The sequence below is a fragment of the Nicotiana tomentosiformis genome, chromosome 3 (genome assembly GCF_000390325.3).
Source record: "Nicotiana tomentosiformis chromosome 3, ASM39032v3, whole genome shotgun sequence".
In the NCBI taxonomy this organism is placed as follows: domain Eukaryota; kingdom Viridiplantae; phylum Streptophyta; class Magnoliopsida; order Solanales; family Solanaceae; genus Nicotiana; species Nicotiana tomentosiformis.
The window spans coordinates 129,707,028-129,719,548 of record NC_090814.1 but is presented as its reverse complement, the minus strand read 5'-3'; the positions used below and the strand labels follow the sequence as shown (position 1 = coordinate 129,719,548).

The window sequence follows — 12,521 nt, the reverse complement described above, 5'->3', positions numbered from 1 at the left end:
TTATGTTGGAATCTTCAATTAGGATGTGGGTCACAATTTTCTTAATGGTGAAATTTCTCTGTTTGTGCTTTAAGTTATTTTTATAGTCACTCCATCAATTAGACAACTTCTCAATTAACACTCCAGCAACAAACATTTTTGGTAAAGACATCCCCTCGGCCTTCAAGTCTTCTAGCAATTTTTGATATTCGTTGATTTGCACGTTCATCTCTTTGTCATCTCTCATCTGCCACTGATAAAAAATTTCTACTACAAATTTTTATTTTGTAGTATCTTCAGCAGTGAATTTTTTAATTAAGGCTTCCGAGATACCTTTTTCTTCCTTATAACTGCAATATACGTTAAACAGTTCATTAGAAATAATTTGTAATATAGTATGACACCATACCTTGTTGGCATGTTGCCATGATTCCACTATTTTATTATCAGCGTCTGCACTAGGTTATGGATGCAGCAGTGCATGTGCAATACCATGGATATCAAGTAGTGAGAAAATATGTTCTTGCCAACGCTTGAAATTTTTATTGGCGAAAATTTCAATATTTGACACATCTGGAAATGGTCTGGCATATGGTAGTGCAACTGAGGCTGAAACAACGGAGGTAGCGCCAATATTGGTAGTATCAGTAGTATTTTCAGTATCAGTATTGTTTGCCATAGTTTCTTAGTTTGTAGGAAATGAGAGCAAAAATATCACTAATAATACTGCTATAATATTCTTTGTAAGCGGATAAACGGGTTGACTTAAGTCGTGCTATGCACTGTCCTAAGAAATTATTTTAACAGTATGAAATGTCTCCGCAGGATTAAACAAGTCTACCTCCATTTAAAAGGATACATGAATAAGCAAAATTAAATTACAAACTCAACTAGTTAAAAGAGAGAAACAAAAGAAATTAAACTACTAAACTTTGAGAAGAAAAAATAAAGGAAAGGTGATGAAGACCGAAATTAGAAGGAAAGAAGTAGAAGGATTTCTTTGTCTCGCTAATGAATGATTTTCTTGTCTATATTGAGAGCCTATTTATAGGCACATGTGCATGGATCCATATGCTGAGAGGAAAGAACGTGGCAAATGCCATTTTTCAAAAGTTTCTTGCTATTTATCTCATAGCTTCTAGACGGGCTGCCACATGCTTTTGTTTAAGATATTTGTCAACAAAGGGCTTTAAAATATTGCCATATCATCAAGGGGAGACTAGGCAAATGTGTACAAATTTAGAAAGTTAAAAAGCATATGGAAATGAAGAGAAACAATGCTTGATAAGAGACACATAAATGATCTTTTATACAGTGAGTGAAAAATGAGATAAGCCAAGATCGTCTTCAAGTCCAGAAGTACGCTTGAGCTTATTTTCCTTGCGCTTTTGCAAATAGTCACTGTAAAAAAATCCCTTATACTTGGGTTTCTCAGCAATCTGCTTAGTGAAATTTGGAAGTGGTTCAACCCATTTTCCCCCTGATATATTATAGAAGAATGAAAATGAATTTCTTGATCTTCCGTTGGGTCTCACCACCCTATGATTTGGACTCTTGTATTTGTTATTTGTCAGCACCTTCAACAAAAAGGAAAAAGATAAAGCTCATAAGCAAAACTATTAACTTATACGTATATACACTGAGTGTAAATAATATTTTCTTTTTGTACCTGAAGAATAATACCAATGTTGACAACAAGGGCACCCTCCTTTGGAGTTACAGGGATCCATTTATCATCCTTTAGAACTTCAAGTCCTCCAATTTCATCCTGTAACACAAATGTTATGCATCCAACATCTCTATGTGAACTTATTCCCATCTTTTCCTTCTCTGTTGCTGGTAAGTAATATAGAGCTGTCAACACATCTGAATTTCTGTCATTGTTAAATTCTTGGAAAGTGCTAAGAGGTAGACCCAAGGATTCACTCAGTATGCTCTCTAAAATTGCTCCAATCTTCACAAATTGATCGAATAAATCTTCCATTACTGCTCTGAAACATTATTGAAGAAACATGAATTATTGAATTATCTTCTCAATGGCTATTCGTTTAACTTGAGAGTCAAGTTTCATTCTTTATATTTTAACTATTCATCTTTTCATGCCCTAAAGGGTGATAGGAATAGATTAGTATTCTATACATTAGATTAATAGAGTAATGCAATCATTCACTCTAATTAATGGATAAAACGGGACATAGAATTAAGTAGCCCATAATCATTTCAGCCCCATATAAATTATTCAGTTCATGGGCAGCTCTGTCATAAATAAAAAAAGATGACTACAACTTTGTTTCTAAGTTATCAAGTCTGTATCGTATGCCATAGTTTACAAATTTTGTATACTTCAGTAGTAATCCGAAAAGATCCAATAACGTGCTAATTCTTATCTTACAAAACGAATGTATTAGCTAAAGGGTTTCCACAATCATTGAGGCCAAGAATTATTAGATAGCACAGAATGTGAAAACTTGGACACGGGGAAGTATGCTAGCCACCAGTTTAACTAGGAGCCACTTTACAAATAAACAACTTAATTAGTTTTTGCAAAAAGAGAAAAAATAAAAGTGTTGCTATTATGAGCTTAAGTTTTATGCACAGATTGTATAAAAAATATTTACACGATTAGATCACTTATAAAATATATAAGTAAATTATATGACAAATTTTAATTGGTAACCTGGTTATAAAAGTATAGTGATAATGTAATTTATGCGATTACGGGTTGAATGTCTAATTGTCCGGTGATAATGATAGTATCTTGTACTTAAACAGGTGGCTCACTTTTTCTAAGTAACTGGGAAGAGGACCGAAAATTTATAAAAGCATTGTATAGAGTTTTAACAGTTTTTTTGATACAAAGGAAAAGATAAAACTAACCTCATCCTTATATATTTGTTAGATAAACAGTAGTGAGACCATTCTTATGCATATAACTTAAGTCCTAATATTACATATAACTTACCGGAGATGTGAATGATTAGCAGGAAAAACATTGAATTTGGATCCAGGTTGAAGCATAACCAAGAACTCTGCAAACTCATAAGATGGATTTGGTTTTCTATTATAGCCAGCAGGAAAAGGTGACCCTGGCAATGGAGAACAATTCATTTTCTCTTCAACTGAAGACTCAAAGAATATTTTTGATAGTTTCAGGGCACGGCTCATTAAGTCCAAAGGCACCCCATGATTGATAATTTGGAAGAAACCATATCGAGAACACGTTTCGTCTATCACTTCTCTCACCTTTCTCTTGCCATCTTTATCTCCTTGTCTGAAGAAAGGAGAGAGATCAACAATTGGTATCACTGAATTAGCCATGTGGACTTGTAAAACTCGTGCATATAATAAGAGGTTACAAACTGAAAGTATTTGTTTTGAAAAAATGTATAGAAGTACTAGAAGAAGCTTATTTCAAGATTACACTATAACTATATGAGAAAAATCAATAAATGTGTACGTCTATATATGTGGGTTGTTGGTTGATGATTAGCTTGGCGCTCTGATGACATATTTTTTTAAAAAGGGGATAAGTGTGGTTACTGATTAATTAAATTAAATAATTTTACTCCCTTTGCAGAACCATAGGGAGGGACATAATTAACCACCTCACATGGAGCATTCAATTTAGCAACTTTACGTGATTTCACCTCATATAACTAATATAATTTGCGACGTTAGATCTCATCTAGTACTCTTCGTCATTTGTTTGACAATTCTTTTAGCATTTTAAAGATTTCCTCTCAATACACTAGATTCCATCTGGCTTTAATTGAGGGAGAAGAGACGTGCATTGGTATCCAAAAATAGAGTAAACTATTTGAAGCAGTACTTGACGAGTTGACGTTATTTGAAAAAAATAAGAAACAAGATTGCAGTATCTACAGTTTTGAGTATTTTATATTAGTAACAACAAACAGTGGCTAGACACAGAGCTACAAATTGAGCCTTTTAAATTAACAGTATCTTACCATGTTTTTGTATTTAAAATTTTAAATATGAACAATGTTTATCCGAAAACGTATAAAGTTGAATTTGTACGTAGTTCTAAGAGTATGTGGTATAACTTGACACAATTCGTAAGAGTAAATAGAAATATCGAATATTGACTGTAAAGAATGAAAAATAAGCAAAGTTGAAAAGATGATGATTTATGGATTAAGCAAGAAGAATCATTCTATGAAGCTAAAAAAGGACAATTCTTCAGTATGAGAGTGTATGATATCTGAATTACAATGTATACCAAATTTGGTCCTTCACAGAAATATAGTCATCCCTTTTATAGTGGGGGATCCTATTTTAGATATAATTAGAAATACATAGTGGGAAACCCATAATAAATCAGATTTTCCCTAATTCTCGCCGAGATTCTCTCCCTTAGTGCAGCTGCAACGACTCTTGTCTATGAGCTCAGTCTTGATCGGACTCAGCATTGGTCGGTTTCCAGTTTTAGAGCTCGATGTGCGTTTGAGGTCGATGTCGACTCGGGGTCCGGTAATGACTTGGGCTCGGTATCAGTTGGCCTCTGGCCCTTAAGCTCGATTCCATCACATCTCATCATAGTTCGATTCAGACGTGAGCTCGATAATGACTTCGAACTCGATATTTGACCGTACCTGAAATTTGAAACTCGTTTGTGCCATCTTCGGATCCCATCTCGATATTATGAAGACTTTCTTCGGTCCAATATGATCCCATCTCGATCAGTCGTACGAAGGCCGAAGTCAGTTTCGACCGTATACAGATAGTCCCCTCGTTTCTCGGGAAGGATGTGGCGAGAAATAATATGATTTCCCAACAGCTCGATTGGATATGCACTGACGTTTGCATCGAGCCTGACCATGATGTACGTTATAGCTGTCCCGTCGGTTTAGTTTACCAAGACATTTAATGCGTGTCAGACGATGGTCGGCCACCGCTGATATTGAACCGCCATTGCTCAATCTATAATAGCCCACCCTTTTACCATTTATCATTTTTACATCTTCAATCTCCAAATTTTCTAAGTTCTTCTTCTGAGTTCATATGTAAATCTGTGATTTTTTACTGCAAAATCTTTCTTCAAAAATACCAAATCTTTGTTACCTTCTTCTATTTTCAATCTTTAAACCCAAAATGGCGAAAACATCAAAAACCATTTCTCAAAAAGAAAAAGCTTCTTCTTCACAGTCTTCCGCCGACAAAATACTGGTGGAGCCACGACCTGAGGAGTACGTTCCTGGGGCATGTGTTCTTACCTCTGATTTTAAGGTCGACAAAGGCTCGTCGGTTCCCAGCCGATGTGAGCCAAGATCGAGGTTTATGTATTCGATAACCGAGGGGTACCTCGAACAGATAAGAAAAGATTGCAATTGGGAGAACAAAGTAGTAGTAATCCCGACTCCTGAAGAAGATATCACCACCCACGTGAAATGGTTTTTAACTATGTATACTTACCCTTTCACATTAGGTCCTCTCAACTCTGTTATTATTGATTTCTGCCGTCAATACCAAATAACCTTAAGCCAGATCCATCCTTCTTTTTGGCGGATCGTTATTTTAATTCGTTTCTTCATGAATAAAATCAAGGGGATGCCTTTCACCCTCGACCATCTCATTCGATTGTACTGCCCCCGTCTCTTTCGAGGCGAGTTAATAAAACTTCAGTGCCGGGCTACCGAGGTTCTGTTTTCGAGCTTAGACGAGGACAAGGATCGAGGCTGGATGGGCCGGTTCATTCGAGTGAAGACTTCGGACCTAATACCGGCCGAGAAGATGCCATTTCAAGAGGAGTGGAACATGAAGCATAAGTGTAACTCTGCTGTTATCTCCCTATTGTTTTGCTCCTTTGTTTTCTTTCTCACTGATATCCCCTTTTGTGATACAGCGGTTTCTTGGATGCCCGGTGCAGCCCCTAACCTCAAGAACTAGGTACGGGACCTGGCTTCGACCTCCTCATAAGTCGAGCACTCATGGCGTGATTTGTCAAAGGGCCTATGGGAGACCAAAAATCATGGTAAGCCTCTTTCTCGTATCTTTGATAGTTTGAACGAGATGCTCTCCATATACTTAAATCAATTTTCTTGTATGTAGGCCTGGGCAAAGATGCGGTTTTGAGGGCCTTGTCCGTCGAGGAAGAGGCTTTGTCCTCTGTTCCAAAATCGGTGAAGGATAATAAGAGAAAAGGGCCTCAGCTTCCGAAGATCCAAAATCGAAGATGAGGATGGCTCGTAAGCCGAGGAAGAATAACATCCCTTTGTCCTTAGAATCAGTTCTGCGTCTAAGAGATAAAGATGAAGAAGAAAAAGAAAATGACGGGTCCGTGCTGGTGGCCCGAATGAAGAAAACCATTTATGCCCCAAAGGCATCTGAATCGATGGTGATTTATAAAGCTCCACCTCGGACTGAGGAGATATCGGAGGAAGGTTCGGGCAGAGTCCCCGAATCGTTAAAAATCGAGATTGCTTACTACCGAAGTCAACAAACGGTGGGTATATCAGAAGGGGCCGGTCTTGAAGCTCTCCGAACTGAGTAGAATGCCCCACGCGAGTCGCTTGGGGCAATAGTAATCGGAGACTCACCCACTCCCCCTGCCTTTTTCCGAAGGGGAGATTCTGTAAGCCCAAGATTTGGGGGCCCTCGAGATAAACCGATCTCATGAAGGGGAGGACCCCTTCTGTGATTTGTTTACTGAAGTCAAGGATGTTGCTGGCCCTTGTGATATGTCGGGCCTTTTCTGTGAAGTGCAACAAGCTCTGAATGGGGTAAGCTTTAACTCCCTTAGTTGATATTACTTTTATGTTTGCTATTCTTCTCTGACTTCTTTTTTTCTTTCTTACGTAAGATGCAACGGTTCATCGGGAGGCATGTTCTCGGTCTCGAGCTGAGCTGCATCGATACGAGGCCGACCTCCGATGGGTCATGGAGGAGAGGAACGCCCTTAGACTCCTCTTCGGGCAAAGGGAAGAAGAAATCAAAGACCTCCGAGCTGAGTTGGCCAAGGCTGATCAAGACCAGACTGACCTGATCGAGCAGGTAATAATAATCTCAAAAACCCATGGGCTCAATCCTAGAACGGTGGCCAATATTTCGATCTCACAACTGCAACAGAAGCTTGAGTTGATTGGGAAGTTTCATGAGGAGGTCGATATGCTAAGGGCGGAGTCCTTGGGATGGAAAGATGGTATGGATCGTCTTGCCGCAGAAAAAGAAACTGCTCGAACCCAATTATCATCGGCCGAAAACCAACTTCAAAGCATGAAGGAGAAGAGCTCAGTTCAAGCAAGAAAAATAGAGGAGCTCGAGGCTCAGTTGGCCTCCGAACTTGCCAAGGCCAAATCTGATGCCAGAAAAGCAAAGGCCAATGCGAATGCATTAGTGGCCGTCTATCGGGCGGATGCTGAAGCTGTTTAGGTACAAGCAAGAGAGGCGACCAAGACCGCTAACACTCAAGAACATTGGGTTGCTGAACTTGTTAAATGCCGATCTCGGAGGGAGACCCTCGAGGAGATCCATGCTCGAGGTTTCGATCTCGCCGAAGAGATAAAAAGGGCTAAAGATCTCGAAGTCGATGCTGCAGCCTTGGATTCCGATGATGATGATGATGATGATGATGGGAGAGAGGGTGAATTCGAGAGCGGGGAGGAGCCCGATGGAGAAGAGACCGCCCCCAGAGAAAACCAGGAGACTTAGAAGTTTTTCTATTTTCTGTGTAGGGTCCTGTTCGGACGTTGTAAACATATTTGTATATATAAAGATCTTTTCCTGATTCATCTCTATCTTATTTTCTGCCTTGTGATGGTCTTGTTTCATTAATGCCTTATGAAAGTTTTCATAAATTCGAGGCATTAGGCAATTTGATTGAATTAGAACTTTGTGGTCTTTATAACCGAGTGAGTGCTTGCTCGAACTCGAAATAATGTAACCCTTAGGCTTAGTAGTCGAGAGAATTGATTGTTCGAACTCGAAGTAATGTAGCCCTTAGGCTTAATAGTCGAGTGAGTTGATTGCTCGAACTCGAAGTAATGTAGCCCTTAGGTTTAATAGTCGAGTGAGTTGATTGCTCAAACTCGAAGTATTATAGCCCATAGGCTGAATGGTCAAGTGAGTTGATTGCTCGAACTCAAAGTAATGTATCAATTAGGATTAATAGTTGAGTGAGTTGATTGCTCGAACTCGAAGTAATGTAGCCCTTAGGCTTAATAGTCGAGTGAGTTGATTGCTCGAACTCAAAGTAATATAGCCCTTAGGCTTTAATAGTCGAGTGAGTTGATTGTTCGAACTCGAAGTAATGCAGCCCTTAGGCTTAATAGTCGAGTGAGTTAATTTCTTGAACTCGAAGTAATGTAGCCCTTAGGCTTAATAATCGAGTGAGTTGATTGCTCAAACTCGAAGTAATGTAGCATGTAGGCTTAATGGTCAAGTAAGTTGATTGCTCGAACTCGAAGTAATGTAGCCCTTAGGCTTAATAATCGAGTGAGTTGATTGCTCAAACTCGAAGTAGTGTAGCCCTTAGGATTAATAGTCGAGTAAGTTGATTGCTAGAACTCGAAGTAATGTAGCTCTTAGGATTAATAGTCGAGTGAGTTAATTGCTCGAACTCTAAGTAATGTAGCCCTTAGGCTTAATGGTCGAGTGAGTTGATTGCTCGAACTCGAAGTAATGTAGCCCTTAGGCTTAATAGTCGAGTGAGTTGATTGCTCGAACTCGAAGTAGTGTAGCCCGTAGGCTGAATGGTTGAGTGAGTTGATTTCTCGAACTCGAAGTAATGTAGCCCGTAGGCTTAATGATCGAGTGAGTTGATTTCTCGAACTCGAAGTAATGTAGCCCGTAGGCTTAATGGTCGAGTGAGTTGATTGCTCGAACTCGAAGTAGGATAGCCCTTAGGCTTAGTAAAATAGAGGATGGATTTTGAGACGTGAGATATCGACAAAGAAGAAATTTCTCTTTATATCATTATACATGTGTTCATGTTTTGTACCAGGGATCGAGCAGACTACACGAGCATGGTTCATTTTGACCATTTGGCTCTTACAATTTTTCCTATCGAAACCCTATCGTTATGACGTAACTTTCTTGCATCGAGCTTGATAATCAATTGAACTTACTTGATATATTCGAGGGTAATTCCTCCCCCCCCAGTATTCGAGGTTGATTGTAAAGAGACCTCGGATACTATTGAATTGTTCTAAGTTAGCACGATTAATGGTTGCCTAATTAAAAACTTTTCGAAAAACCAATTTGGGATAAAACCAGTCTAAGGGAAAAAGAGTGCAACACATTCTTTCAGACCTAAGGCTTCGTGTTGAATGATCTATCCTTGTTCCTGATCGAACTTCTGCAAGGGTTAGTTTCGAAATATAAACGAACATGGGAGGGTCGTACCTTAGTAGTATTGTTGTTTTAGGTGCGACACATTTCAATTGCTTGGTAGTTGTTTGCCGTTTATAATACCGAGCTTGTAGGATCCTTTACCGATATTTTTGAGTACCTGATACGGTCCTTCCCAGTTTGGACCTAGTTTTCCTTCATTTGGATTTCGAGTGTTGAGGGTGACTTTCCTTTGCACTAAATTCCCGATTTTAAAATGGCGAAGATTGGTTCTTCGATTATAGTATCTTTCGATCCGCTGCTTTTGGGCGGCCAATTGGACGAGAGCAGCTTCTCGTTTTTCATCCAATAATTCGAGGCTAGTATTCATAGCCTCGTGATTTGATTCTTCTGTTGTATATCGAAACTTGGTACTGGGTTCCCCGACTTTGACTGGAATCAAGGCTTCAGAGCCATATACTAAGGAGAACGGGGTTGCCCTTGTACTAGATTTTAATGTTGTTCGATATGCCCAAAGAACTTCGAGTAGAATTTCTCTCCATTTTCCCTCTTAGCGTCGTTCAAACTTTTCTTTAGATTTTGGATGATAGTCTTGTTCGTCGATTCGGCTTGTCCGTTCCCACTAGGGTGATACAGTGTTGATAATATCCTTTTTATTTTGTGGTCTTCGAGGAATTTTGTCACTTTGATGCCGATAAATTGTTTCCCATTGTCACATACTATTTCGGCGGGTATCCCAAATCGACATACGATATGATCCCAGATGAAGTCTATAACATCTTTTTCTTGTACTTTTTCGAACGCCTGTGCTTCAACCCATTTAGAGAAATAGTCAGTCATAAATAAAATGAACTTAGCTTTACCTGGGGCCGATGGCAGAGGGCCGACGATATCCATTCCCCATTTCATGAATGGCCATGGGGATAGGACTGAGTGAAGTTGCTCTCCGGGCTCATGGATCATCGGTGAAAACCTTTGACATTTGTCACATTTTCGAACAAACTCCTTTGCATCTTTGTCCATATCGATCCAATAACATCCTACTCTGATTATTTTTCGGACTAATGGATCGGCACCGGAATGATTTCCACAAGTACCCTCGTGAATCTTACGTAGGATGTAGTTAGTATCTCCTGGTCCTAAGCATACTGCCAATGGTCCATCGAAAGTCCTTCGGTATAATGTTCCATCTGCAGTCAATGTGAATCGGGCAGCTTTGGTTCGTAGGGCCTTCGAAGTTTTATGGTCCAATGGGAGCTTTCTGTTCTCCAAGTATTCAATATACTTATTCCTCCAATACCAGGTTAAGCTTGTAGAGTTTATCTCGGCATGGCCTTCCTCGATCATAGATCTCGAGAGTTGGACGACAGTCCCCGAGCTAATCTCATCTTCCTCGACCGATGACCCCAAATTTTCAAGTGCATCGACCTCACTGTTTTGTTCTCGAGGTGTATGCTGTAAAGTCAATTATTTGAAATGGTGCAAAGTTACCTATAGTTTGTCCAAATACCTTTGCATTCTATCCTCTTGAACTTCGAAGTTTTTGTTTACCCGATTTACCACCAGTAAAGTATCACACTTGGCTTCAACGACTTCTGCTCCCAAGCTTTTAGCTAGCTTGAGATCTGCAATCATGGCCACATACTCGGCCTCGTTGTTAGTCAACCTAGTAGTTTTGATAGATTTCCTAATAGTGTTATCTGTCGGTGGATTTAAAACGATGCCTAGCCCGAACCCCTTCACGTTCGAAGCACCATCCGTGAAAAGGGTCCATACTCCCGATGATGTACCCGATTTCAACAAGAGTTCCTTTTCGACTTCGGGTACGAGGGTTGTCATGAAATTGGCCACGAAGTCCGCTAAAATTTGAGACTTGATGGCCGTCCGGGGTTGATATTCGATATCGTACTCACTGAGTTCGCGACCCATTTGGCCAATCGGCTTGATAGTTCGGGCTTGTGCAAAATATTACGAAGTGGGTAAGTGGTTAGTACACATATGGGGTGACATTGAAAGTATGGTCTTAACTTCCTAGAGGCACTTATCAGTGCAAGTGCCAATTTCTCTAAGTGCGGATACCTAGTTTCTGCTTCCCCTAAGGTTCGATTTATATAATAAACGGGAAATTGTGTACCTTGCTCTTCTCAAATTAGGACATTACTTACCGCTATTTCTGATACTGCCAGGTACAAGTAAAGTTTCTCATCTGCCTTCGGAGTGTGGAGCAGTGGTGGGCTCGATAGGTATCGTTTCAATTCTTCTAATGCCTGTTGGCATTCCGGGGTCCAGGAAAAATCTTTCTTCTTTTTGAGTAGAGAGAAAAATCGGTGACTTCGATCTGACGACCTCGAGATGAATCGACCTAATGCAGTTATCCATCCGGTTAGCTTCTGTATGGCTTTTACACTGTCCACGACGGTGATGTCTTTGATGGCCTTGATTTTATCGGGGTTGATCTCGATCCCCCGATTCGATACCATGAAGCCAAGGAACTTGCCCGAACCGACCCCGAAAACACATTTCTCGGGGTTGAGCTTCATGTTGTATTTTCGTAAAATCTCAAACGTTTCCTACAAATGAGCCAAATGGTCCTCTGCGAGCAAGGACTTAACTAGCAGGTCATCGATATTAACTTCCATTGATTTACCTAATTGTTCTTCGAATATTTTATTTACTAGACGTTGGTAAGTAGCTCTTGTATTTTTTAGCCCGAAGGGCATTACATTATAACAATATGTCCCATACTTAGTGACGAATGAAGTTGTTTCTTGGTCCTCCGGGTTCATTTGGATTTGATTGTACCCGGAATAGGCATCGAGAAAAGTAAGGATTTTGTGGCCGGCCGAGGCATCGATCATGCGATCGATGTTAGGCAGTGAAAAAGAATCTTTGGGGTACGCCTTGCTTAAATCCTTATAATCTACACACATTCGAAGTTTGTTCCCTTTTTTAGGAACTACAACTACATTGGCTAACCATTCGGGATATTTCACCTCCCGAATGGATCTTATTTTGAGAAGTTTAGTTACCTCATCCTTTATGAATGCTTGCTTTACCTCGGACTGGGTCTCCTCTTTTGCTTCACCATTTTGAACCCGGGGTCCAGGCTTAGCCGATGCGTCGTTATCTCTGGTGGGATCCCTGTCAAGTCTAAATGGGACCAAGCAAAACAATCTATGTTATCAATAAGGAATTGAATAAGCCTCTTCCTGAGTTCGGGGGTTAATCCCGTTCCC

General features: G+C 39.9%; 1 protein-coding gene across 1 annotated transcript; it reads right to left on the bottom strand.

The window, feature by feature from the left end:
* Positions 1–1,054: 1,054 nt before the first annotated feature.
* LOC104091429 (jasmonate-induced oxygenase 1-like) lies at positions 1,055–3,402 on the bottom strand. The gene is made up of 3 exons (XM_009596760.4): positions 2,942–3,402; positions 1,649–1,970; positions 1,055–1,556 (listed from the first exon to the last, which is right to left on the bottom strand). The coding sequence occupies exons 1-3, from the start codon at positions 3,295–3,297 to the stop codon at positions 1,287–1,289; spliced, it is 948 nt and encodes a 315-aa protein (XP_009595055.1). The 5' UTR covers positions 3,298–3,402; the 3' UTR covers positions 1,055–1,286.
* Positions 3,403–12,521: the final 9,119 nt, after the last annotated feature.